We start from the raw sequence: 26,856 nt of genomic DNA, 5'->3' as shown, positions 1-26,856 counted from the left end.
ACAGATGGTTGCGTTACAGATTTTCGTTGCATGTGACTTACGTGAAACGTCGGTTTGGAGTGTTTGTTTTTGTGGTGTCACCGCTAGGCACCACACTTGCTAGGTGGTAGCCTTTAAATCGGCCGCGGTCCGTTAGTATACGTCGGACCCGCGTGTCGCCACTATCAGTGATTGCAGACCGAGCGCCGCCACACGGCAGGCCTAGTCAGTCTAGAGAGACTCCCTAGCACTCGCCTAAGTTGTACAGCCGACTTTGCTAGCGATGGTTCACTGTCTACATACGCTCTCATTTGCCGAGACGACAGTTTAGCATAGCCTTCAGCTACGTCATTTGCTAGGACCTAGCAAGACGCCATATTCAGTTACTTCAAGAAAGTATTCTGAGCAGATAAGATTGTGACTCATGTACCGTCAAGAGCGACGTTCATCTTTAATGGATTTAAGTATGAAACTAATTTCGTCCGCTTTCTGAATTCTAATTCCTTGTCAAGCTCCAGACCTACCGTCAGTATAGTTCTTCCCTCCTCACGCCAGCCTGCGTGAGCTAAAACGCGTGCATTTCGGCCTCCATTAGTAACACGGTGTTGGCTCTTCCGCCAACAAAACAGTTTTCATAACATTCGTCCAACAACAATAAGAATGTAGTGGGAATGTATTTACATCTGTTGGACGAATGTTATGAAAACAAACACTCCAAACCGACGTTTCACGTAAGTCACATGCAACGAAAATCTGTAACGCAACCATTTGTGTGTGGCGTGTTTGTAATTATGTATTATTTATATTTTAGGACTATTAAACTGTAAGAAACACACCACATGTCATAAAGAAAGCGCGTAAACCGTCTGAGGATGAATCAGAACGATTTGAAACCGGTAGCGGTACCCTTTGAATAAAGGAACTGAAATTTGTGGCTGGTTGCTGTCCTAACACCATCAACATCTGTTAAGACATCAGGGAATGACTTCCATGGTACTAGAATGAGCTGTAGAGGGTAAAAACTGCAGAGGAAGACAGAGACTGGAATACATTCAGCAGATAATTGAGGACGTAGGTTGCAAGCGCTACTCTGAGATGAAGAGGTTAACACAGGAGAGGAATTCGTGGCGAGCCGCACCAAACCAGGCAGAAGACTCTTCAATCCCCCTCCCCCCTCCCCCCCCCCCCCTCAACCGAAAAAGAAAAAAAAGAGGTCGTTGATATATTTCTGAAGGAAAGTCTCTGGACTGATGTTTTAGTGGTCAGTTCGTTCCTAAAAGCAACGATATAATTAGGACACACTGTGACTTAAGTTTTAGCGCTGCCTGACGTATGACTGTGACCTTTTGGCGGTTCCAGGAGAGGCTAAGATGGCAGAGAGCAGCCCCGCTAGCGAGATCTCGGCGTTCTACGACGGCCGGTCGGTGCTGGTGACGGGCGGCACCGGCTTCATGGGCAAGGTGCTGCTGGAGAAGCTGCTCTACGCCTGCGACCACCTGCGCTCCGTCTTCGTGCTGGTGCGGCCCAAGCGAGGGCGGTCGCCCAGCGAGCGCCGGGACGACATCGTCCAGCTGCCGGTGAGCCGACGTCTCTCAATAACACTCTCCCGTGTCCATCCGGCAGTTCACCTGCTGAAAGCGGGGGCAGCGACGGCTACTCTCATATCTACAGGGTGCCTCACAACTAATGGTTCTCTGTCCACTCGGCGAGTCACCTGCTGAAGGGGCGGGGAGGGGGGAGGGGGGGGGAGGGGAATCTACGCGTACTCTCACATCTGCAGCAGGGTGTCTCATAATTAGTGGTGAACATTATACAGGGTGATTCAAAAAGAATACCACAACTTCAGGAATTTAAAACTCTGCAACGACAAAAGGCAGAGCTAAGCACCATCTGTCGGCGAATTAAGGGAGCTATAAAGTTTCATTTAGTTGTACATTTGTTCGCTTGAGGCGCTGTTGACTAAGCGTCAGCGTCAGTTGATGCTAAGATGGCGACCGCTCAACAGAAAGCTTTTTGTGTTATTGACTACGGCAGAAGTGAATCGACGACAGTTGTTCAGCGTGCATTTCGAACGAAGTATGGTGTTAAACCTCCTGATAGGTGGTGTATTAAACGTTGGTATAAACAGTTTACAGAGAATGGGTGTTTGTGCAAAGGGAAAAGTTCTGGACGGCCGAGAACGAGTGATGAAAATGTAGCACGCATCCAGCAAGCATTTGTTCGCAGCTCAGGAAAATCGACTCGCAGAGCTAGCAGAGAGCTGCAAATTCCACAATCAACTGTATGGAGAGTCCTACGAAAAAGGTTAGTTATGAAACCTTATCGTCTGAAATTGGTTCAAACACTGTCTGCAGCTGATAAGATTAAAAGAATCGATTTCTGTGATTTTATCCTTGCTCAAATGGAAACAGATGAATCTTTCGTTTCAAAGATTGTGTTTAGTGATGAAGCAACTTTCCACACTAACGGGAAAGTCAACCGTCACAATGTCTGTGTATGGGGCACTGAGAATCAGCGGGAAACAACTCAGTATGAACGTGACTCGCCTAAGGTGAACGTTTTCTGTGCCATTTCAGCCAATAGAGTTTTTGGTCCCTTTTTCTTCGAAGGTGCTACTGTAACTGGACTACAGTATCTGGAGATGTTAGAGAATTGGCTGTTCCCTCAGCTCGAACAAGAAGCACAATAATTCATATTTCAGCAGGATGGAGCGCCACCACATTGGCACTTATCTGTCCGTAACTACCTGAACGTCAACTACCCGAGGCGATGGATCGGCCGCCAGGCAGCCCGTGACAGAGCACTTCATCACTGGCCTCCAAGAAGCCCCGATCTTACCCCCTGCGATTTTTTCTTATGGGGGTATGTTAAGGATATGGTGTTTCGGGCACCTCTCCCAGCCACCATTGATGATTTGAAACGAGAAATAACAGCAGCTATCCAAACTGTTACGCCTGATATGCTACAGAGAGTGTGGAACGAGTTGGAGTATCGGGTTGATATTGCTCGAGTGTCTGAAGGGGGCCATATTGAACATCTCTGAACTTGTTTTTGAGTGAAAAAAAAACCTTTTTAAATATTCTTTGTAATGATGTATGACAGAAGGTTATATTATGTTTCTTTCATTAAATACACATTTTTAAAGTTGTGGTATTCTTTTTGAATCACCCTGTACAATGACAACTGAAGCAAAAACCAAGAGCAGGCTTTGCCTGCAGGGTCTAACAATACCACCACTTGCAAAGTAGGTTAGAAATCAGATTAATAATGTTGCTCACGCAGCATATGTTCGCTTTATCGGGCAACAACAAAGTTATTGACTGTGGATGGTATCGTCAGAATGGAAGCAACGAAGTCACTGTAAAAAAAGTAATTAATTTTGGCACTTATCTTGAATGGATTCCCACGTACATTTCGTCGAAGTTGTTATGGCTCATCTTGATGATTCTAGGGTGATTCCACTTTGACTGCTAGAAGGTCCAGATCTGTATTTTAGCAATATTTGAAGACCTAACAAATTCTTAATGATCAAACAATCCCAGATCAGAACAATGGTATGGTAGAAATAATTTTTGACTTGGTGTTCACGAACCACATTTTTATTAAACTTCTTGTAAATTCACATATACTTCTTAATTGTCACATCATCAAGAAAACAGTTTTGTATCAATCTTCACACATTTAATTTCCACTTTAACCAAACAAAAGACTTGACTGTTCTTTTACAAAGCGAAATAACAACTCAACTTCTGCAAAGTGAAACAAAGGCTGCTCTCTGCGCATTCGCGCCGAAACGGTTACAAGTAAGTCACAGATTATGACAGTCTCACAGAAATTAATACACACAAGAACCATATCACTGTAATATATCGATACATTGGAGTACCTACACATTAATAAAACCAAATGTGAATATTGTCAGAAAAATATGTCTGTTACTTCGCAGAAAAGTAGTACGATATTACTGGTATCGAGAACTGGGGTTGGAGTGCCGTAATGGTCACGTAAATAAAGAACCATTACGAGGGGCAACGAGTTTCAAAATTAAATTTCTGAAAATAGCCACAAATCGCACTTTGTATCTTTTATTGACCCGTTTCGCTCGTCAGATCAACAAGAGCATCATCAGAATATACAGTGGAAGTTTCTTTTAATAATTCTATTCGTTGGATTTGAGATTCCGTACTGGCTTGAGTGGTTGGTCGTAACTTTGCTGTTGTTTAGCTTTCCGTGTCTTTGTCCATTTCCACCTGCGAGAGAAACCAATTATACAGGGTGGTCCATTGATAATGACCGGACCAAAACTCTCACGAAATAAGCATCAAACGAAAAAACTACAAAGAACGAAACTTGTCTAGCTTGAAGGGAGAAACCAGATGGCGCTATGGTTGGCGCTGCCATAGGTCAAACGGATATCAACTGCGTTTCTTTTAAAATAGGAACCCCGCATTTTTTATTACATATTCGTGTAGTACGTAAAGAAATATTAATGTTTTAGTTAGACCACTTTTATCGCTTTGTGATAGATGACGCTGTAATAGTCACCAGTGTACAAGTACGTGGTATTATGTAACATTCCACCAGTGCGGACAGTATTTGCTTCGTGATATATTACCTGTGTTAAAATGGACCGTTTACCAATTGCGGAAAAGGTCAATATCGTGTTGATGTATGGCTATTGTGATCAAAATGCCCAACGGGCGTGTGCTCTGTATGCTGCTCGGTATCCTGGACGACATCATCCAAGTGTCCGGACCATTCGCCGGATAGTTACGTTATTTAAAGAAACAGGAAGTGTTCAGCCACATGTGAAACGTCAACCACGACCTGCAACAAATGATGATCCCCAAGTAGGTGTTTTAGCTGTTGTCGCGACTAATCCGCACATCAGTAGCAGACAAATTGCACGAGAATCGGAACTCTCAAAAACGTCGGTGTTGAGAATGCTACATCAACATCGATTGCACCCGTACCATACTTCTATGCACCAGGAATTGCATGGCGACGACTTTGAACGTCGTGTACAGTTCTCCCACCGAGCACAGGAGAAATTACGGGACGATGACAGATTTTCTTCCACGCGTTCTATTTAGCGACAAAGCGTCATTCACCAACAGCGGTAACGTAAACCGGCATAATATGCACTAGTGCGCATCGGAAAATCCACGTTGGCTGCGACAAGTGGAACATCAGCGACCTTGGCGGGTTAATGTATGGTGCGGCATTATGGGAGGAAGGATAATTGGCGCCCATTTTATCGATGGCACTCTAAACAGTGCAATGCATGCTAATTTCCTACGTAATGTTCTACCGATGTTACTGCAAGGTGTTTCTCTGGCGATGTACTTCCAACATGATGGATGTCCGGCAGATATCTCGCGTGCGGTTGAAGCGGTATTTAATAGCATATTTCATGACAGGTGGATTGGTCGTCGAAGCACCATACTATGGCCCGCACGTTCACCGGATCTGACGTCCCCGGATTTCTTTGTGTGCGGAAAGTTGAAGGATATTTGCTATCGTGATCCAGCGACAACGCCTAACATCATGCGTCAGCGCATTGTCAATGCGTGTGCGAACATTACGGAAGGCGAACTACTTGCTGTTGAGAGGAATGTCGATACACGTATTGCCAAATACATTGAGGTTGGCAGACATCATTTTGAGCATTTATTGCATTAATGTGTTATTTACAGGCAATCACTCTGTAACAGCATGCGTTCTCAGAAATGATAAGTTCACAAGGTACATGTATCACATTGGAACAACCGAAATAAAATGTTAAAACGTACCTACGTTCTGTATTTTAATTTAAAAAACCTACCTGTTGCCAACTGTTCGTCTAAAATTGTGAGCCATATGTTTGTGACTATTACAGCGCCATCTATCACAAAGCGAAAAAAGTGGTCCAACTAAAACATTCTTATTTGTTTACGTACTACACGAATGTGTAATAAAATGGGGTTCTTATTTTTTTTAAAACGCAGTTGATATCCGTTTGACCTATAGCAGCGCCATCTAGCAGGCCAACCATAGCGCCATCTGGTTTCCCCCTTCAAGCTAGACGAGTTTCGTTCTTTGTAGTTTTTTCGTTTGACGCTTATTTCGTTAGATATTTGGCCCGGTCACGATCAATGGACCACCCTGTATACAGTGAAAGTTTATTTTGATAATTCTTTTCGTTTGATTTGAGATTTCGTACTGGCTTGATTGGTTGGTCGTAACTTTGCTGCTGTTTAGCCTTGGGTGACTGTGCATTTCCAACTGCGAGAAAAACCAAATATATATCTGCCTGCCCTGCTTTATAATATTAACAAAAAATATGCAAAGTGATTAGATCCTGAACTTTAGTATTAATCTCTTTAATTAAACAAAGTGGTTCCCGTGGGTTAATGCTCCTCATGAAATGGTCCCTGTACGTCGATAATGTTCGTAGCAAACTAATCCTAAATTGAATATATCTTACCTCGTAATGTAATTGCTAGTGCTTGCCGCTGTCTGTGTGTCCACTACAGTAGCTGAGAGCTTAGTGCAGTGTGCTCCAGACAACAAATAAACTATTTTATACACACCGTTGAGTGAGACACTACTTTAAATAAAAGCGGCTTGGATCGTGGATGTGAACAATGCTGTTACGAGAAAAATTCCTTTAACAAGCTGTTTTTAAATTCCAGAATGAAATTTTCACTCTGCAGCGGAGTGCGCGCCGGTATGAAACTTCCTGGCAGATTAAAACTGTGTGCCGGATCGAGACTCGAACTCGGGACGTTCGCCTTTCGCGGGCAAGTGCTTTACCAACTGATCTACCCAAGCACGACTCACGACCCCTCCCCATAGCTTAAAAGCGAGTAGAACACTTGCCCGCGGAAGGCAAAAGTCCCGAGTTCGAGTCTCGGTCCGGCGCACAGTCTTAATCTGCCAGGATGTTTTTAAATTATCTGATATATATTACTTGTATGCAGTCCATGTTACAACAGTCATTAACACTGACAAAGGGCAACATTGATACCAAACTCTTACTCTCTCAAATATTAGACAAAAAATTAATAACTGTGAAAAATACCTTACACTGAAAATTACTCAATCTTTAATGAAAAATCTAAACTTCCTTGATAAGGACGTCTCAATCAATAATGATTCTAACTACTCGCGACTGCAGTGCCAATAAATAAAATATTACCCTTATTCCTCTTCATACAGTTTTCATTCTAAAACACTAATCAAATCCTTCTCGTCTGTTTCACAGCATTCAAATACAACTAATTTTACATCAATACAGATGCACTTAAATTTACATCTACATTGCCACGAGTCCTCTGCTCGGCATCTTTCTCACTACTGCTCTAACGAGAGAACTCCCGCGCTTTTCGCTGCCAAGCAGCGATAACAAAACAAGCAAATCTCCCAGAGACACAACTACTCTGACCAAAGTCTACGCGCGAATAGTAAGCGATTCAAAATCGTCGCTTAGCGTTTGAGACATCCAGAAAGTGTTATGATGCTCGTCGTCAGTTGTTATGATGACAGGTGGCCAATGCTAAATAGAAACCTATATTACAGGTTTGGCAGTGAAGTCTGCATCTGCAACGACTGAAATAATTAGTAGTCGTGGGTAAAAAATTATATATATTGTACTTAACTTGTGTTACAGGCTTCTTCATATGCTGCATACATATAATTACAAACAGATGTCGACAGAGGCACTACTTACGCCATACTTGACTAAGCGCCTTGTTAGAGGTTGCTTCCTATCAGCTGAAGGCTATGCTACATTCCTACTTGACGTCCCTAGCAAGAGTGGACGAGATCTCGCTAGGAACTTGATACAAGCCGCGGAGCGTCGCTAGTCGCGACTCGCGGGTCCAGCGATATATATCTATTACGGACTGCGGTCGATATTCCAACTGCTAACAAGTGTGGTATCTAACGTTGATACCACACGAAGTATGTACAAATTCCAGAAATGCAAATAACAAACTCCCAATAGACCTATTTCAACAGTTTTCAGTTGTCTGACAGCATTACAGACTGCTTTTAAAGTTGACTGACAGCTCTAAAGATTAAGCCTTGGATTCATTAACTCTAATCTACGTTTTACCGATGGATCAAATAGAAATTAAGGGGCTTCAATTTTTCTTTATAGTTCGGTTTGGAACTGGTTGAGTGTATCTTTACTAATTTCGTTTAATCCATTCTGTTCGAAATACTGTAATGTTTTGTCAATTTAATCTTTTTCATATAATAACACTGCCGTATTATCCGTAACAGATTTTATCACCAAAGCTCCTGCATCTAGCAAATTTTTATTTAAAATTTTTACTGTTCTATATTCCGGTTATTGGAAGCATTTACATTTAGGGCATTATGTAGGGCTTTGCTCGTTTGTAAAGCAACTGTATAACTGTTACATTAACGTGCTACACATAAATCTAGTGCAATTCACTTAAGAAAGTTTATAACTCGTTACAATTCGCTACCGATGGTATCATAACTGACTCAGAAACACAAATTAATTTCTATGATAAGCACGTCAATTTAACAAATATACAGCTAAACAAGAGTGAGGTTACCTTATTGGAGAAAGGACTTCAGCATCACTGAAAGCGCAATTTATCGAACAAAGACATTAAAGATATAATTTCTGAGTGGTTTGTATTTGCGCCAAATTAAACAAAAATGAAGAAACAAAAGTTGCTTTACAAACGGACAAACCCCTACATAGTGCACTAAATGCAAGTACTACCAATACACCGGAACTTGCCATAGATAAAACTTTACATAAAAAATTGCGGGACGCAGGAGATTTAGTGATAAAATCTGATAATGGTATACGACGCAGTTATTATAAGAAAAAGATTACACTGACAAAATATTACAGTATTTCAAACAGAATGGCGTAAACGAAATTAGTTAAGATCCACTTAATAACTTCCAAACCGAACGAAAAAGAATAACTGATGTTTCTCAATTTCTATTTGACGCATTACTCGTAAAAAAAAACGCCGATTAGAGTTAATGAATCCAAGGCTTAATCTTTAGAACTGGGAGGCAACTGTAAACTGTATATTCTGACGATGCTCTTGTTCATTTGAGTAGTGGAATCGGTCAATAAAAAACGCAAAGTGCGACTTGTGACTGGTTTCAGAAACTTAGAAGCAAAACCGATCCAGTAAACGTGGCTCTGCAGGCGGTCCATTTCCAACGTGACTCTGAATGTACGGTTTCGAGTCGCCACCGACTTCAGTGTAATAATTATACAAATAAAAATGAATTTTTAATGTAACACGTTCCTAAATCGGGCTGAAAACTACAAATTTCTCTTAACCGTATAGAGATTCCTCACACTATACAGATATCGCCGAAAATTTGTGATTGTGAATTTTTAATAGCGTTGACAATACTTGTAAGATTTAAAACTAAAAACGTGGGGCACACGTAATAGATAATGTTAAGGAGATGAACTATACATGAATCGGTTGCTAAATAGTGTAATAGTAAGGAGGTGAACAATTCATGCATCAATTACTATTTAGTGTAATCGTAAGGAGGTGAACTATTAATGCATCAGTTATGTACTGTATGAGATCCACGTTTTCCGTTAAAAATCTTACAGGTATTTTCTTAGCTATTAAAAATTCACTATCACAAATTATCAGAACTACCTGTGTGGTGCTAGGGAAAATTATTTTATACTCTTCAGTCCGATTTGAAAACGTGTTGAATTAAAATTTATTTTTACTTAAATAATTATTTTCTACCTTTCGATTTTGTGCGTGCGGAATTTTTCAATTGATGTTAAAACGCTTTAATGAGATTACAATTGAGACCCCGGATAAATTTGAGCTTTATTTTAGTTTCGATTCATCTGAGGTAACGAATATGTTGCTTCCTGCTAGCAAGGGAACCTCCCCATCGCACCCCCCTCAGATTTAGTTATAAGTTGGCACAGGGATAGGCCTTGAAAAACTAAACAAAGATCGATAAAAAAAAACAGGAAGAAATTGTGTGAAACTATGAAAAAAATAAGCAAAATATACAAACTGAGTAGTCCATGGGCAAGGTAGGCAACATCAAGGAGAGTGTCAGCATATGAGCGCCGTGGTTTCGTGGTTAGCGTGAGCAGCTGCGGAGCGAGAGGTCCTTGGTTCGAATCTTCTCTGGTGTGAAAAGTTTAATTTTTTATTTTCAGATAATTATCAAAGTTCAGGCACTCACACATAATCAACTTTGCTCTCCAAAATTCCAGGACATGTTCAGATTTGCTTGGACATATACAGGATTTGACGGTCTACGCATGGAAACATTTGAAAACGTAAAAAACATATGTTTTGACAGAGCACAGGGAAAACTGTGCGATTGTGAAACTTTTGCATTCATTTATTGCAGTTTATGTGACAAACTCTTATGTTTTCATCACTTTTTTGGGAGTGATTATCACATCCACAAGAAAACCTAAATCGGGCAAGGTAGAAGAATCTTTTTACCCATTCGCCAAGTGTGCAAGTTAGGTGGGTCGACAACATATTCCTGTCATGTGACGCACATGCCGTCACCAGTGTCGTAAAGAATATATCAGACGTGTTCTCCTGTGGAGAAATCGGTTGACCTATGACCTTGCGATCAAATGTTTTCGGTTCCTATTGGAGAGGCACGTCCTTTCGTCTACTAATCGCACGGTTTTGCGGTGCGGTCGCAAAACACAGACACTAAACTTATTACAGTGAACAGAGACGTCAATGAATGAACGGACAGATCGTAACTTTGCGAAAATAAAGAAAGTAAAATTTTCACTTGAGGGAGGACTCGAACCAAGGACCTCTCGTTCCGCAGTTGTTCACTCTAACCACGGGACCACTGCGCCCATATGCTAACATTGTCCTTGATGTTGCATATCATGCACATGGATTACTCAGTTTGTATATTTTGCTTATTTTTTCATAGTTCCACACTTCTTCCTGTTTTCTCGATTGATCTGTGTACAGTTTTTCAAGGCCTATCCACCGTGTCAATTTATAACTAAATCTAAGGGGGGTGCGATGGGGAGGTTCCCTTGTAAGTACATCACGCAAAAAAAAAAAAAAAGAAACAACGTGAAGGTAAAAATTGGAGAGAATTTACCAAACTGCCACTGTGGTTCACCCCAACCATTTGCGACTCGAACTGGAAACGGGGGAAATGGTAGCCGTACACAAAGTACCCTTTTTTTAACCAGACAAGAAGGCGAGTTAATATTGATTATCATACAGTTCCGAGCTACGATGTAGCTTTCAAGTCTCTAGCTCATGAGGAAGTTAATTTAAAATCAACTGCAAAATTTTTACCGCACAAAACAGACACACAGACGAGAAAGTGGACCATCTGCGAGTAAGACGCGCGCTCTGAGAGTTCAATGCAAACCTAGTCATGTATGTGGACGGTTCATCCGTTTTGGGAATCGGCAGTCTCCACTACTTTTGCCTGGCAAGTTATAGATCCTGAGAATTCAAGAGTATGAAGAATTTTTTAATTTTAATTTTAATTTTCAAGTTGGATAACAAGTGACAAAAGAAATATTTTTTTGGTGTGTAATTACAAATTAACATTGTTTTGATTTTTTTGTCTTTGCTTGTACTGTGAAGTCTTTCTTGTTCCCACATGTCCTGATTCTAGGCTAACGGGAAGTACCTACAGGTTTTGATGAGTGAGTTTGCGAGAATCAAAATAGGTCACATAAAAAGCCATATCTTTTGATTGGGTGTACTTAGAAGCTTACATGTGTTACACCACCAAAGGTCAGTGGACCTTGGTATGTGACAAATTGAAACGTCTAACAGTTAGACAGAAACAGTCAGACGAACGGACAACACTGTAATACTATAGGGTTCTGGTTGTACCGACTGAGATAGGGAGCCCTAAACAAGCAGTAAAATGAGTCATGTTTACAGCAGATGTCGCTAAAATTGCTCCAGGTATCCCTGCGTTTTGTTTTTATACCGCCCCCTGCGACCTGCACGCTCAGCCACAGGGGAGCTAGAGGTGTCTTATTGCCAGAGTAATTTTTTTTTCCAGGTTGCAAGTGATACGTGTGTTAAGTTCGATAGAAATTGCTCGAGGCGTTACAGAGGTGCGCCTATAAATCAAATGAACCGTCGCAGACTCTTTCTACAGCAGTTAATCTATGCTCATAGCGCCTGTAGAGGCTGTGACGCAGTCTGCTAAGCAGAACCATCGCACATGGAGTACATCTGGACAAGCGGTGTTCTGCGTTATGCTCCTTTGTCACCCCGTTTTCACCCCCAACCCCTCGCGTATTGCAGGTAATGGTTGGTACCCCAACGTTACTGTTTTATCATCCAGTTGTGAGGCATATTTGAAATTTCAAGTTTCTAGCTCATCGGGATGTTTAAAATCAATTGCAAAATTTGTACTGAACAGAGAGACACAAGGTCAAGATGATGATGATGATGATGATGTTTGATTTGTGGCGCGCTCAACTGCGAGGTGATCAGCGCCCGTGCAAAATCCCAACCTTTACACAGTCCAGTCTAGACACTTGCACGAATGATGATGACGACAACTCAAACACCAAGTCCCCGGGCAGAGTCAAGAAAGTGACGTAGTAAAAACACGTCAACGTAGCATGATGAGACACTAGAGGCGTGTTGTGTTGCTGGTGTAAGACAGCATAAGACGCGCCAGTGCGGTCCATCGCGTATAGGCCGAGCCTGTACCTTCGCTTCAGAGATCACCTGACCTCACGCCTCTGAATATTTTCTGTCTGGGATCGTCACAAAAGTGGTGCACAGCGTCAGCATCGACACATTTGAAGAACGGGAGTAGCGAATTCTATCGTCTTGCTAAAAGTTACGAGACGAGCCGAGGTATATGAAAGATTACGTAAAAATCACTGTAGAGGGGAGAGCAGCATTGGCTGCAAATGCGAGGACGACCTGTGGGAACATGTCCTTTTGACAGTTGTAAGTATACAGTAAATTGAAACACATAACGTGCTGTGTTGAATTTCTTGCTACAGTAAGACGCGTGAAATTTGAGCTCCATTAGAAGGGGCTTAATTGAAAGAAAGAAAAAAACATTTTTTCAAGTAATTTGCCCTAGAAAGGAGACCACTCAGCAGTCGAATTTTTGTATTTTTTTTAAATTTTTATCATCATCATCATCATCATCATCATTTAAGACTGATTATGCCTTTCAGCGTTCAGTCTGGAGCATAGCCCCCCTTATAAAATTCCTCCATGATCCCCTATTCAGTGCTAACATTGGTGCCTCTTCTGATGTTAAACCTATTACTTCAAAATCATTCTTAGCCGAATCCAGGTACCTTCTCCTTGGTCTGCCCCGACTCTTCCTACCCTCTACTGCTGAACCCATGAGTCTCTTGTGTAACCTTGCTTCTCCCTTGCGTGTAACATGACCCCACCATCTAAGCCTGTTCGCCCTGACTGCTACATCTATAGAGTTCATTCCCAGTTTTTCTTTCACTTCCTCATTGTGGACACCCTCCTGCCATTGTTCCCATCTACTAGTACCTGCAATCATCCTAGCTACTTTCATATCCGTAACCTCTACTTTGTTGATAAGGTAACCTGAATCCACCCAGCTTTCGCTCCCATACAACAAAGTTGGTCGAAAGATTGAACGGTGCACAGATAACTTAGTCTTGGTACTGACTTCCTTCTTGCAGAAGAGAGTAGATCGTAGCTGAGCGCTCACTGCATTAGCTTTGCTACACCTCGCTTCCAGTTCTTTCACTATGTTGCCATCCTGTGAGAATATGCATCCTTAGTACTTGAAACCGTCCACCCGTTCTAACTTTGTTCCTCCTATTTGGCGCTTAATCCGTTTATATTTCTTTCCCACTGACATTACTTTCGTTTTGGAGATGCTAATCTTCATACCATAGTCCTTACATTTCTGATCTAGCTCTGACATATTACTTTGCAAACTTTCAATCGAATCTGCCATCACAACTAAGTCATCCACATATGCAAGACTGCTTATTTTGTTTTCACATATCTTAATCTCACCCAGCCAGTCTATTGTTTTCAACATATGATCCATAAATAATATGAACAACAGTGGAGACAGGTTGCAGCCTTGTCTTACTCCTGAAACTACTCTGAACCATGAACTCAGTTTACCGTCAACTCTAACTGCTGCCTGACTATCCATGCAAAGACCTTTAATTGCTTGCAAAAGTTTGCCTCCTATTCCATAATCTCGTAGAACAGACAATAACTTCCTCCTAGGTACCCGGTCATACGCCTTTTCTAGATCTATAAACCATAGATACAGTTCCCTGTTCCACTCATAACACTTCTCCATTATTTGCCGTAAGCTAAAGATCTGGTCCTGACAACCTCTAAGAGGCCTAAACCCACACTGATTTTCATCCAATTGGTCCTCAACTAATACTCGCATTTTACTTTCAACAATGCCTGAGAAGATTTTACCCACAACGCTGATTAAAGAGATACCTCTGTAGTTGTTACAATCTTTTCTGTTTCCATGTTTAAAGATTGGTGTGATTACTGCTTTTGTCCAGTCTGATGGAACTTGTCCCGACTCCCAGGCCATTTCAATTATCCTGTGTAGCCATTTAAGACCTGACATTCCACTGTATTTGATGAGTTACGACTTAATTTCATCCACCCCAGCTGCTTTATTGCACTGCAATCTATTGACCATTTTCTCCACTTCCTCAAATGTGATCCTATTTCCATCATCATTCCTATCCCATTCTACCTCGAAATCTGAAACATTACTGATCGAATTTTCACCTACATTGAGCAACTCTTCAAAATATTCGCTCCATCTGCCCAAGGCATCCACAGTATTCACCAGCAGTTTTCCTGACCTGTCCAAAATACTTGTCATTTCCTTCTTACCTCCCTTTCGAAGACTGCTAATTACACTCCAGAATGGTTTTCCAGCAGCTTGACCCATAGTCTCCAACCTGTTTCCAAAGTCTTCCCAAGATTTCTTCTTGGATGCTGCAATTATCTGTTTGGCTTTGTTTCTTTCTTCAACATAACTTTCTCTGTCTACCTGAGTTCTAGTATGTAGCCATTTTTGATACGCCTTCTTTTTCCTTTTACAGGCTGCCTTGACCGTGTCATTCCACCAAGCTGTTTGCTTCATCCTACTTTTACACACTACTGTTCCAAGACATTCTTTAGCCACTTCTAGTACTGTGTCCCTGTACCTTGTCCATGCCTTTTCCAATTACTGTAATTGAATACATTCAAGTAACTGGCACCTTTCTGAGATCGCTGTTATGTACTTGTGCCTGATTTCCTTCTCTTGAAGTTTCTCCACTCTTATCCTCCTACATATGGACCTGACCTCCTGCACTTTCGGCCTCACAACCCCAATTTCACTGCAGATTAAATAATGATCAGTGTCATCAAAGAATCCCCTGAATACACGTGTGTCCCTCACAGCCTTCCTGAATTCCTGATCTGTTATTATATAGTCAATGACAGATCTGGTTCCCCTGCCTTCCCAAGTATACCGGTGAATGTTCTTATGTTTAAAAAAGGAGTTTGTGATTACTAAGCCCATACTGGCACAGAAATCCAAGAGTTGTTTCCCGTTCCTGTTGGCCTCCATATCCTCTCCAAATTTACCCACAACCTTTTCATACCCTTCTGTTCGATTTCCAATCCTGGCGTTAAAATCACCCATGAGCAGAACACTGTCCTTGTCCTTTACTCTAACAACTACATCACTGAGTGCCTCATAAAAACTATACATCTTATCTTGATCTGTCCCTTCACAATGCGAATATATTGACACAATCCTAATTTTCTTGCTAGACACTGTCAAATCTATCCACATCAGTCGTTCGTTTACGTACCTTATTGCAACTACTCTGGGTTCCATTTCTTTACTGATGCAAAGCCCTACACCCCGTTGTGCTATTCCTGCTTTGACTCCTGACAGGTAGACCTTGTATTCTCCCACTTCCTCTTCTTTCTCACCCCTTACCCGAATGTCACTAACAGCTAAAACGTCCAGCCCCATCTTACTTGCAGCCTCTGCCAGCTCTTCCGTCTTCCCAGAGTAGCCCCCATTGATATTAATAGCTCCCCATCTCATTACCATTTGTTTGCCAAGTCGTATCTTAGGAGTCCCTGGTTTGTCAGTTAGAGGTGGGACTCTGTCACCTCCAAAGGTCCGAGGCATTTTGCTCTGATTGTTGCCAGCATCATATTTAATGTACCAGGGAGGCAGGTTGCTAGCCTTACTTGCCCCGAGTCCCATTGGGTTTTACCCTAACGGCTGAGGGACTAACCGGTGGATTTGGTAGTCTTTGCCGTATGAGCACAAAGGTGACCACGACTCAGAATATGTCCGAGACGCCCAGCCTTATTCCAAAGTAACTGGTATCCCGACTGTCGGGACCACTTACTCGGCCACTCATACGTTGCCCGTGGTTCATGAACTAGGACATGACTACAGGAACCCACACCATGAACCACTCTTATTTTTATGGCACGTGAAATTCAGAACTCAAATATCAATCACCCAGTGCCGTGCTATGTAACTCTCAGAACTTCTTGAGAAAATCGGCGTTGAGGTTTTCCGAATGCCGTTAATATACTGAAGCAAGGCAGGGTTGTCAGTGAGCGGCGTGGCTCTGTGATAGAATGTGCGACTACCACGTGGGCAGCTCAGATGCATTCGCACCAGCGCTAATGTTTCATGCAAAGGCGTAAGTTCTACAAATATTTCTGTGGACTGTAAGACACATAAAGATGAATAAATTAATTTCTGTTTTTTAATGTAAGCAGTCTTTATTAACTCTCTTATATGAAAGATGGATTAAAAAAAGGCAAACCTACGTTTCTAGCATTTGTAGACTTAGAGAAAGCTTTTGACAACGTTAACTGGAATACTCTCTTTCAAATTCTGAAGGTGGCAGGGGTAAAATACAGGGAGCCAAAGGCTATTTACAATTTGTACAGAAACCAGATGGCAGTTATAAGAGTCGAGGGGCATGAAAGGGAAGCAGTGGTTGGGAAAGGAGTGAGACAGGGTTGTAGCCTCTCCCCGATGTTATTCAATCTGTGTATTGAGCAAGCAGTAAAGGAAACAAAAGAAAAATTCGGAGTAGGTATTAAAATTCATGGAGAAGAAGTAAAAACTTTGAGGTTCGCCGATGACATTGTAATTCTGTCAGAGACAGCAAAGGACTTGGAAGAGCAGTTGAACGGAATGGACAGTGTCTTGAAAGGAGGATATAACATCAACAAAAGCAAAACGAGGATAATGGAATGTAGTCAAATTAAATCGGGTGATGCTGAGGGAATTAGATTAGGAAATGAGACACTTAAAGTAGTAAAGGAGTTTTGCTATTTAGGGAGTAAAATAACTGATGATGGTCGAAGTAGAGAGGATATAAAATGTAGACTGGCAATGGCAACGAAATCGTTTCTGAAGAAGAGAAATTTGTTAACATCGAGTATAGATTTAAGTGTCAGGAAGTCTTTTCTGAAAGTATTTGTATGGAGTGTAGCCATGTATGGAAGTGAAACATGGACGATAACCAGTTTGGACAAGAAGAGAATAGAAGCTTTCGAAATGTGGTGCTAGAGAAGAATGCTGAAGATAAGGTGGGTAGATCACGTAACTAATGAGGAGGTATTGAAGAGGATTGGGGAGAGGAGAAGTTTGTGGCACAACTTGACTAGAAGAAGGGATCGGTTGGTAGGACATATTTTGAGGCGTCAAGGGATCACAAATTTAGCATTGGATGGCAGCGTGGAGGGTAAAAATCGTAGAGGGAGAGCAAGAGATGAATACACTAAGCAGATTCAGAAGGATGTAGGTTGCAGTAGGTACTGGGAGATGAAGAAGCTTGCACAGGATAGAGTAGCATGGAGAGCTGCATCAAACCAGTCTCAGGACTGAAGACCACAACAACAACAACATGAAAGATTAGTAAAAAATAATTTATATTTGCAATGACAGCTGGACTTTTGCGTGGTGTAAGTAATTAGAAATAAGACGCAGTTCATTTTTCATAAATATGATAATTAGATATGTGTTTACTAGCAGATATTTGGTACTTTTTACGTTTAAAAGACACAGGTAATCAAAAGTAAAAAATAAATACCGAAACGAGACTCGGTCCAGCGATGCAGCAATTACCAGCCTCTAGCTCTGCTAATATTTTTTCCTTAATCGTGTATTTTACGCCTCAAGGAGAAGCTCATAGAAGCCACAGATGTGTTTAAAAATTTACGTCAGCTGGGAACCGAAGCTACGACGTCCTAGTGGGATTCGAGCTGTCTACCGGCAAGCGGGGCTGAGGGCTGAGGAGGGGGGAGGAACGGGAAAATGAAGGCTGCACCGTGGCGTGCCTGCAGCCAAGAAGTCGCCTTGTCGGACACCAAACAGTTCTCTGCCAATACTGTTTGCGTTAAATTACGTTTCCGTTCTGCATCAGTTATCCTACGGCCACTACGCATACGCCCAAAAAAACACAAGAAGTGGCGAAGTCACATCGTTAAATGCCAAATGGGAATTTCCGTACTTTTCGTATTGTTTAAAGGCCATGAAAAGGGCTCAATATACCACCGCACTGTTACGTACTGGAAAGACACTCAGCCGGCCGCTGTGGCCGAGCGGTTCTAGGCGCTTCAGTCTGGAACCGCGCTACCGCTACGGTCGCAGGTTCGAATCCTGCCTCGGGCATGCAATGTGTGATGTCCATAGGTTAGTTAGGTTTAAGTACTTCTTAGTTCTAGGGTACTGATGACCTCAGATGTTAAGTCCCATAGTGCTCAGAGCCATTTGAACCATTTTTGAAAGACACTCATTGTAATACCAGCCATGAAGACGATATGATGCACTTATTTTTTGACGAACGACGGTGAATGGTGGCTGAACTGAAGGCGGCTATTAGGGATAAAACTGAATTAACGATTAAGCAAAGTGGTGGCAAAAACTACACTGGTGTCCAAAATTAAAGCAAGAAACCGCTATTTCCCCGTCCTGCGTCTAACTGGCGATATAATCATACAAATGCTTCAACAGATGTCCGTTCGATCGTGTTCATACAGGAGATGGCATTCCGGTCAATGGACAACCATGTTAACGATGACATCTAGGCAACTATCAGACAGGGTTGTGTTTGATGGCTAGTCCCATATCCACAATCTCTGTGTACACAGCTGCAGACGGCGCAATGTGGCACAGAGAAAAACCTCTATCTCTCTGCGGCGGAAGACCATAAGAAGAATGGAAGCAGGAGAGTCGCAAATTTTCTTTCTTTCTTTTGCTGACGCCTTAGTCCCGCAGCGATCGCAGCGTCCGCGTGGTTGCAACGGATTTGGCAAGGTTAGTGTGTAGGGGTGGCCGGATGCTCTTCCCGCCGCCACCCCATACCCCGCAGCACGGAATCAGTGTACCCCAACTGTCTGCGTCTAGTGTAAACCATGAAATAGTGCGGACGTGTTGCAAATGTCTGCGACTGTGTGTAACTGAGGCGGAACGTGGGGACAAGCCCGGTATTCACCTAGGGGGATGTGGAAAACCTCCTAAAAACGACATCCAGGCTGGCCCACACACCGGCCCTAGTCGTTAATCCACCGGGCGGATCCGATCCGTGGCCGGCGCGCCTACCCGAGGCCAGGAAGCAGCGCTTTAGCGCTCTCGGTTACCCTGGCGGGACCAGGAGAGTCGCAAACCGATGTGGCCCAATTGCTTAGTGTGAATCGTTCTATTGCTTCTTGTGGCGACAGTTTGTGAGACCGAAACTGTATCCCGAAGACCATGGTAGGACCGACCGCGTGTGACATCAGAAAGAGAGCACCGTTATTTGCCTGGATGGGCACGACGGTATCCCCTTAGTGCTGCACGGCAACTGGCAGCTGACCTCGCAGCATCCACTGAAGATGTTTTATCGACGCAGACTGGCCTTTCTTGTCGGACACCTGCTGTGTGTGTTCCTGTGACGTGTCTTCACGGAAGGGAGCGTCTAGAGTGATCAACATGCCACCTGGACAGTCGAACAGTGAGTCAATGTTCTTTTCACAGATGAGTCCCGATTTCGTCTGGAGAGTGATTTCCGACGGATTCACACCTGGATGGAATGTAGAACACGATTTCGCGACCCAAGCATTGTGGAAAGAGACCGATATCGAGGATGTTCCCTAATGCTGTGCCGGCCGCTGTGGAAGAGCAGTTCTAGGCGCTTCAGTCCGGAACCGCGTGACCACTACGGTCGCAGGTTCGAATCCTGCCTGGGGCATAGATGTGTGTGATGTCCTTAGGTTACTTACGTTTAAGTAAGTCTACAGGACTGATGACCTCAGATGTTAAGTCCCATAGTGCTCAGAGCCATTTGAACCGTTTGAACCCTAATGCTGTGAGCAGGGATTATGTTGACCACTCGAACATCTTTTAATGAAATTGTGCCGCTCAGTCGGCAAGGTTTAACTGCTGTCACGTATCGTGACGAGATCTTGGGACCTCAAGCGCTGTTGTTGCAGGATGCTGTGGACCAGACTTCCCACTAATGGACGATGACATTCGACCTCGTACAGACTTCTTAAGTAATAGAACCCAGTACGTTGTTTTCGATGGTGAGTGCTCATCGGAGGTGAGGGTGTCATCTGGAGTGCCCCAGGGACGTGTGGTAGGTCCGCTGTTGTTTTCTATCTACATAAATGATTTTTTGGATAGGGTGGATAGCAATGTGCGGCTGTTTGCTGGTGATGCTGTGGTGTACGGGAAGGTGTCGTCTTTGAGTGACTATAGGAGGATACAAGATGGCTTGGACAGGATTTGTGATTGGTGTAAAGAATGGCAGCTAACTCTAATATAGATAAATGTAAATTAATGCAGATGAATAGGGAAAAGAATCCTGTAATGTCTGAATACTTCATTAGTAGTGTAGCGCTTGGCACAGTCACGTCGATTAAATGTTTGGGCGTAACATTGCAGAGCGATATGAAGTGGGACAGGCATGTAATGGCAGTTGTGGGGAAGGCGGATATTCGTCTTCGGTTCATTGGTAGAGTTTTGGGAAGATGTGGTTCATCTGTAAAGGAGACCGCTGATGAGACTAATACGACCGATTCTTGAGTACTGCTCGAGCGTTTGGGAGGCGTTATTTTCTTTAATCGCTACTGAGGAAATTTAGAGAAACAGCATTTGAGGCTGACTGCAGTACAATTTTACTGCCGCCAACTTGCATTTCGCGGAAAGACCACAAAGATAAGGTAAGAGAGATTAGGGCTCGTACAGAGGCATATAGCCAGTCATTTTTCCCTCATTCTGTTTGGGAGTGGAACAGGGAGAGAAGATGTTAGTTGTGGTACGAGGTACCCTCCACCACGCACCGTATGGTGGATTGCGGAGTATGTATGTAGATGTAGATACAGGTTGTTGATGTTGCCTCGGAAACGGAAGATATTACACCCACAACGTGCCCTGCTCGCTCTCCCCAAATGTTCAAATGTGTGTGAGTTCCTAAAGAACCAAACTGCTAAGGTCATCGGTCTCTAGGCTTACACACTACTGAAACTTATTCTAAGGACAACACACACACCCATGCCCGAGGGAGGGGCCTCGCAATCCGTGACATGGCGCCTCCGACCGCACGGCCACTTTGCGCTACTCGCTCTCCCCATCTGAATCCCATAGAGGATGTCTGGGATCCACTAGCAAGACGGGTTACGTAACGCTGGTATCCAGCAACCACTTCCCAACACTTGCAAGCCGCTCTGCAGGAATAATGGGCGTTATTACCTCAGCATGAGACTGATGACATCATTCACAGCATGCCCCGTCGTTGTCAGGTCTGTACGGCTACCAGAGGTGTTCGCACCCCATACTGAGCACTTTAATCAGTTGTCGGAAAGTGTGTGCAAATCCGCTGAGTTGGAAAAAACGAACAACGTTTTTGTCTGCTGTTATGCATGTTGCAGTTGTTTTATGTTCTGTGTTATTTAAATTGATTATACTTTACTGTCATCTGTTTATACTGTTTTGTGACAAAGGAAACGCAACCTTGCAAATTTTCCAGGTGTTTTTTTAATTTTTGGACACCAGTGTATTATTGTCGACGTCACCAATTATTTGAATTCAGTAAGTGGAACATTTCCCGGAACTCAAGGCATTTGTGGATTAGACATCACTGACTACATTTCAGTAATTAAAACATGTCATCATTAGATTCCAAAACTTTGCACGATTGATTTCGATTTATTTGTCAGGCCGTTCTTTGTTTTGGCTGCTGATATACATCCAACTAGAACTGATAGACGTACAGTATAGAACCCAAGTCAACCTGTTTGCCCAATCCAGAAATTTACAAGACTTTTTTGAAATTTTATGCCAAGAGCAATCCCCTCGACTCCACAGACAAGACGTTAAAGTTCTCTCAATATTTGGTTCAACACATGTGTGTGAACGCTCTTTTTCTGACATAGTCCCGCCAACCTTCAGATTTAACAGATTTTAATTTGCGTAACTCCATGCGCTTGACTGTATCTCTAACCACAGTTACAGATACATTACATATTCTAAAGTGAAAAAGGTGTATAAATTTATGAACATCACAATGTAAATACCAGTATGTAAAGCTGTTTTTAGTTCTGCTCACCATATTAGAAGTATCTAACTTACCTGATTAATCAAGCAATACAATGTATTGCTTTGGCAGAAAAATCTTCGCTACACCTACTTTAGGGTAATAAAGGCGCTGGGGAAGCTTCAAAACGGATTTCCTTGAAAATTTTTTAGAGTTGCAATCAACTGCTTCCAAATTTAATTTTGATTGCTGAATGTCACGTAGCATAAATATAAAAAGGACTTCAAAAATCACTGTCGTGTGGCTTCCATCTAAGATAACATTTCATACTGAAGTTGCTCACGCCTAATAATGACACACTGCCAATTATATCGCATACGCCATGTTTGGGGACACATATTTATTGGAACGTTTATGCTTCTGTTATTTTTATACTTTCAGCAGTGTTAGTTTGCGGTATTAATAATGGTACACCGTGTATATTTCTCAAGCCATTATACAGTGATGGGTTCCAAAGACCCTACTAGACACAATTTAAGGCCCATAGAAGTCAAAACTATCATTACTTTATTCCGCATAGGAGAAAGACAAATAAATAAAGAGGTCCTTCAGTCCAAAAGTGACCGTACCACTAAACTCAAAATGGTAAAAACTACATTCTAATCCTAGTAAATGAAAGAAGCATGTGATCGGACAGTAACAGATACAAAGTGTTATCCGCTAGTCTTGTAATAGGGATGTATCGAGCTGTTTATCTTTGGCACCAGTAATACGCTCACTGGGCAAAACAGGAGTCACATTCTTAAAAGAGCACGCTGATGAATATACTGTGGACACTACCATCTTCCAAGATGACAACACATATGTTCACAAGGATGCTGTAACGAATACTCTGGCAAGTTATTGCACCTGGACTGGTCCACTCAACCACTCGATCTTAATCCCATCGAAAATGTCTGGCACTATTTGGAACAGCAGGTGCTACGTATCAATAACAACCCCTGCAATTTGGTGGCTCTACGGCATCTAAATCATTCGTGAGTCGCTTCAACAGGATGTGGTGTACTCTTTTTATCGTCGAATTTCGTGTGACTAATGTTCTGTCCCGCTTGCTTATCTTGCATTTATCCCGATGAAGAAACGGTGTTTGGATTTCAGAGCTTAGCATGCCATGGCGTTTTGTCTTATATTCACAGGACATTAATATGTATCTTACGTTTCCACGCCACGAAGAATGAGCTATTTTGCAAAGTGGTGGTTGCACTGCCTAACGAGAACATTACGTTGATTGCGAATAACTTGTAGAGGGGGGGGGGGGGGGGGGGATGCTAACTAAAATGTTTTTTCCGCTTCGGTTCTTCTGATCGTCCTTGAGAATACAATGTTTTATTTTTGTCTGATTGGCTGCATCACACCGCAGCCTCGATTTACAGTTACCTTTAACATTCCCCTTTTTTTTTCTTTTCCGTTTTTGGCTAAGATAGCAGGACAGATTATTTCGGACGAGTGAAGGTCACATAATCCGTAACAACTTTGCGTTGATTGCATCATTGATTTAGTGCCGCATGGAGTTACGCTGCCATAGTTTTTATTTTACAGCAAGCTGTACAGTCCGTTCCAAGTACAACTTACACTATGTCGTCCGCGCTATTTAAACCTGCTGCACGCAACGCATGCTTAGGAACTTCTAGGACATATCAACAATGCAAGACTACCACCATCGTAACATTTGTCATAACAGATTTGTTATTGCCATTTCCTGTGCGTTATTAAGACTTAATCTTGAAATTATTATTTCGGCTAGTTCAATATTTTTTGGTACGGGCGTGTTTTTTATATCTGCGATTTCAACATTCTTCATTACAAATAAAGCACAGGTACAGAACGGTAATGGCTGCAAGTCAAAAAGCAGTCGCAGTCAGTGTGTCGTATACAGTGAGAAAAACGACTGCAAAATAAGAAGGGCGATCAATGAGCAATGTAACACATTCATATTCTAACAGCAGTTTGGCTTCATTCAGGATTCACATACACCATATTATTCGCCACTCTTCTGGCTACAAAAGCGTATTGTTTAAGCTAATGTCGGTTCAATGCGATGGCGTTACGTACCTTACTGGGAGGGCCTGTATAGGCCAGAAGTGGCCCATCGGGACCATCCGACCGCCGTATCATCCTCAGATGAGGATGCGCGTAGAAGGGGCGTGTGGTCAGCACGCCTCTCTCCTGGTCGTTATGATGTTTTTTCTTTTTTTTTGACCGGAGCCGCTACTATTCGGTCGAGCAGCTCCTCAATTGGCATCACGAGGCTGAGGGCTCTGGCTCTGAGCATTATGGGACTTAACATCTGTGGTCATCAGTCCCCTAGAACTTAGAACTACGTAAACCTAACTAACCTAAGGACATCACACACATCCATGCCCACGGCAGGATTCGAACCTGCGACCGTAGCGGTCGCGCGGTTCCGGACTGAGCGCCTAGAACCGCTAGACCACCGTGGCCGGCGAGGCTGAGTGCACCCCGAAAAATGGCAACAGCGCATGGCGGCCCGGATGGTCACCCATCCAAACGCCGACCACGCCCGACAGCGCTCAACTTCGGTGATCTGATGGGAACCGGTGTATCCACTGCGGCAAGGGGAGGGCCTGTTTGCAACCATGATATTAGTGTACTGGTCGAAGTCGGAGCCAACTTCCCCATCATTCAAGTACTGCTTTTCTCGGTGAGCATACTTCATAGCGCCAAACAGATGGAGGTCGGAGGGTGAGATATCCGGGCTGTAGTTTGGGTGAGGGATAACATTCCAGTAATGTTTTGATGAGCTCTTCTCGGGTGCGCCGACTTGTGTGAGGGCTTGCGTTGTCATGGAGAAAGACAGTTTGCACTTTTCGGCAACGATCCCCTCTGAGGGCTTTTCTTCTGTTTCCTGAGAGTATAACAATACACTTCAGAGTTGATCGCCCCGCCTATAACGATGGTCGACCGAAAATCGTTACGGTCAACTTCATAACGCGCAAGCAATTCCACACAGACGGTCCTTCGCTGCTCTTTATATCTTCTTTCAGGCGGCGAGGAACCCAGGGGGCGCACTCCTTCGAGTACCCCAACTGGTGGACGAATGTGTCACCACTACCAACAGAGACGTCCAGTTGAGTAGCGAGGTGTTCGACAGCGATTCGTCCATCACCTCGAATAAGAGTGTCCGCACATTCAAACATTCCAGAGTCACAGCTGTGTGTGTGGACGGCCGGCATGTTGTACATCAGGCAGGTTTGCGCGATCAAGAACAACGCCTCGCCCAGCGACTCACCGTGCTTTTGTTCACTGCCAGTTCACCGCAGATATTCCGCAAGCGCCTATGAATATATGCGATATTCTGGTTTCCTGCCAGTAGAAACTCAATGTCATCGCTCTGCTTCGAACGCACCTCCGCTGCAGATGTCGGTTTGAAGGCTACATATAGCAGCGCCACCTCCGGAACTTCATAAAACTGTACGGGCTGAAACTAGAGTATTCGACAATATCCCAAGCCAGATTGTCGGAGAAAAAAAAGTGTTGCATTACTTACTGAACGCTCCTCGTACGTGCCGATCATAAATGTGATCTTTAGCCAGTGGTAAGTTGTGCCCATCCGGCTAGCCGCGCAGTCTGACGCGCTGCTTCCCGAGCGGGAAGGCGTGCCGGTCCCCGGCACGAGTGCGCCCGGCGGATTAGTGTCGAGGTCCGGTGTGCCGGCCAGTCTGTGGATGGTTTTTGAGGCGGCTTTCCATCTACCTCGGCGAATGCGGGCTGGTTCCCCTTATTCCTCCTCAGTTACACTGTGTCGGCGATTGCTGCGCAAACACCGTTTCCACGTACGTGTACACCACAATCGTGTATAGTGCATTGAAACTGGGGACCTAGAAACGACTGAGAGGCGTCGTCCCATCGTAGCCCTCACTCGTTCACAACCCTACAACAGGCCACAACAGTCCACCCACCCCATCGCCGCCCCACACTGAACCCAGGGTTATTGTGCGGTTCGGATCCTAGTGGACCCCCCCCCCCCCCCGCTCCCGATCCCTCCCTCCCCCCACCCCTCCCTCAGAAACGTCCCATACCAGACCAGTGTGACCCCAAATGTTTGCGTGGTGGAGTAATTATGGCGTAGGCGTACGTGGAGACAGTGTTTGCACAGCAATCCCTGACACAGTGTAACTGAAGCGGAATATGGGGAACCAGCTCACATTCGCCGAGGCAGATGCAAAACCTACTTAAAAGCCATCCATAGGCTGGCCGACAATCCAGACCTCGACACTAATCCGCCGAGCTCACCATAATCACTTTATCACGCA

At 43.5% G+C, this 26,856-nt stretch overlaps 1 protein-coding gene across 1 annotated transcript in view; it reads left to right on the top strand.

Moving 5' to 3' along the window:
• The window catches only part of LOC124612576 (putative fatty acyl-CoA reductase CG5065), a 429,978-nt gene that overhangs the window by 132,914 nt on the left and 270,208 nt on the right, over positions 1–26,856 (top strand). Inside the window, exon 2 of the mRNA XM_047140860.1 lies at positions 1,339–1,556. Within this exon, the coding sequence (XP_046996816.1) occupies positions 1,350–1,556 (207 nt within the window). The 5' untranslated portion in view covers positions 1,339–1,349. The remainder of the gene's footprint in view (positions 1–1,338; positions 1,557–26,856) is intronic.

The sequence above is a fragment of the Schistocerca americana genome, chromosome 4, assembly GCF_021461395.2.
Source record: "Schistocerca americana isolate TAMUIC-IGC-003095 chromosome 4, iqSchAmer2.1, whole genome shotgun sequence".
Classification (NCBI taxonomy): domain Eukaryota; kingdom Metazoa; phylum Arthropoda; class Insecta; order Orthoptera; family Acrididae; genus Schistocerca; species Schistocerca americana.
This window is presented reverse-complemented; position numbering and strand designations above follow the sequence as displayed.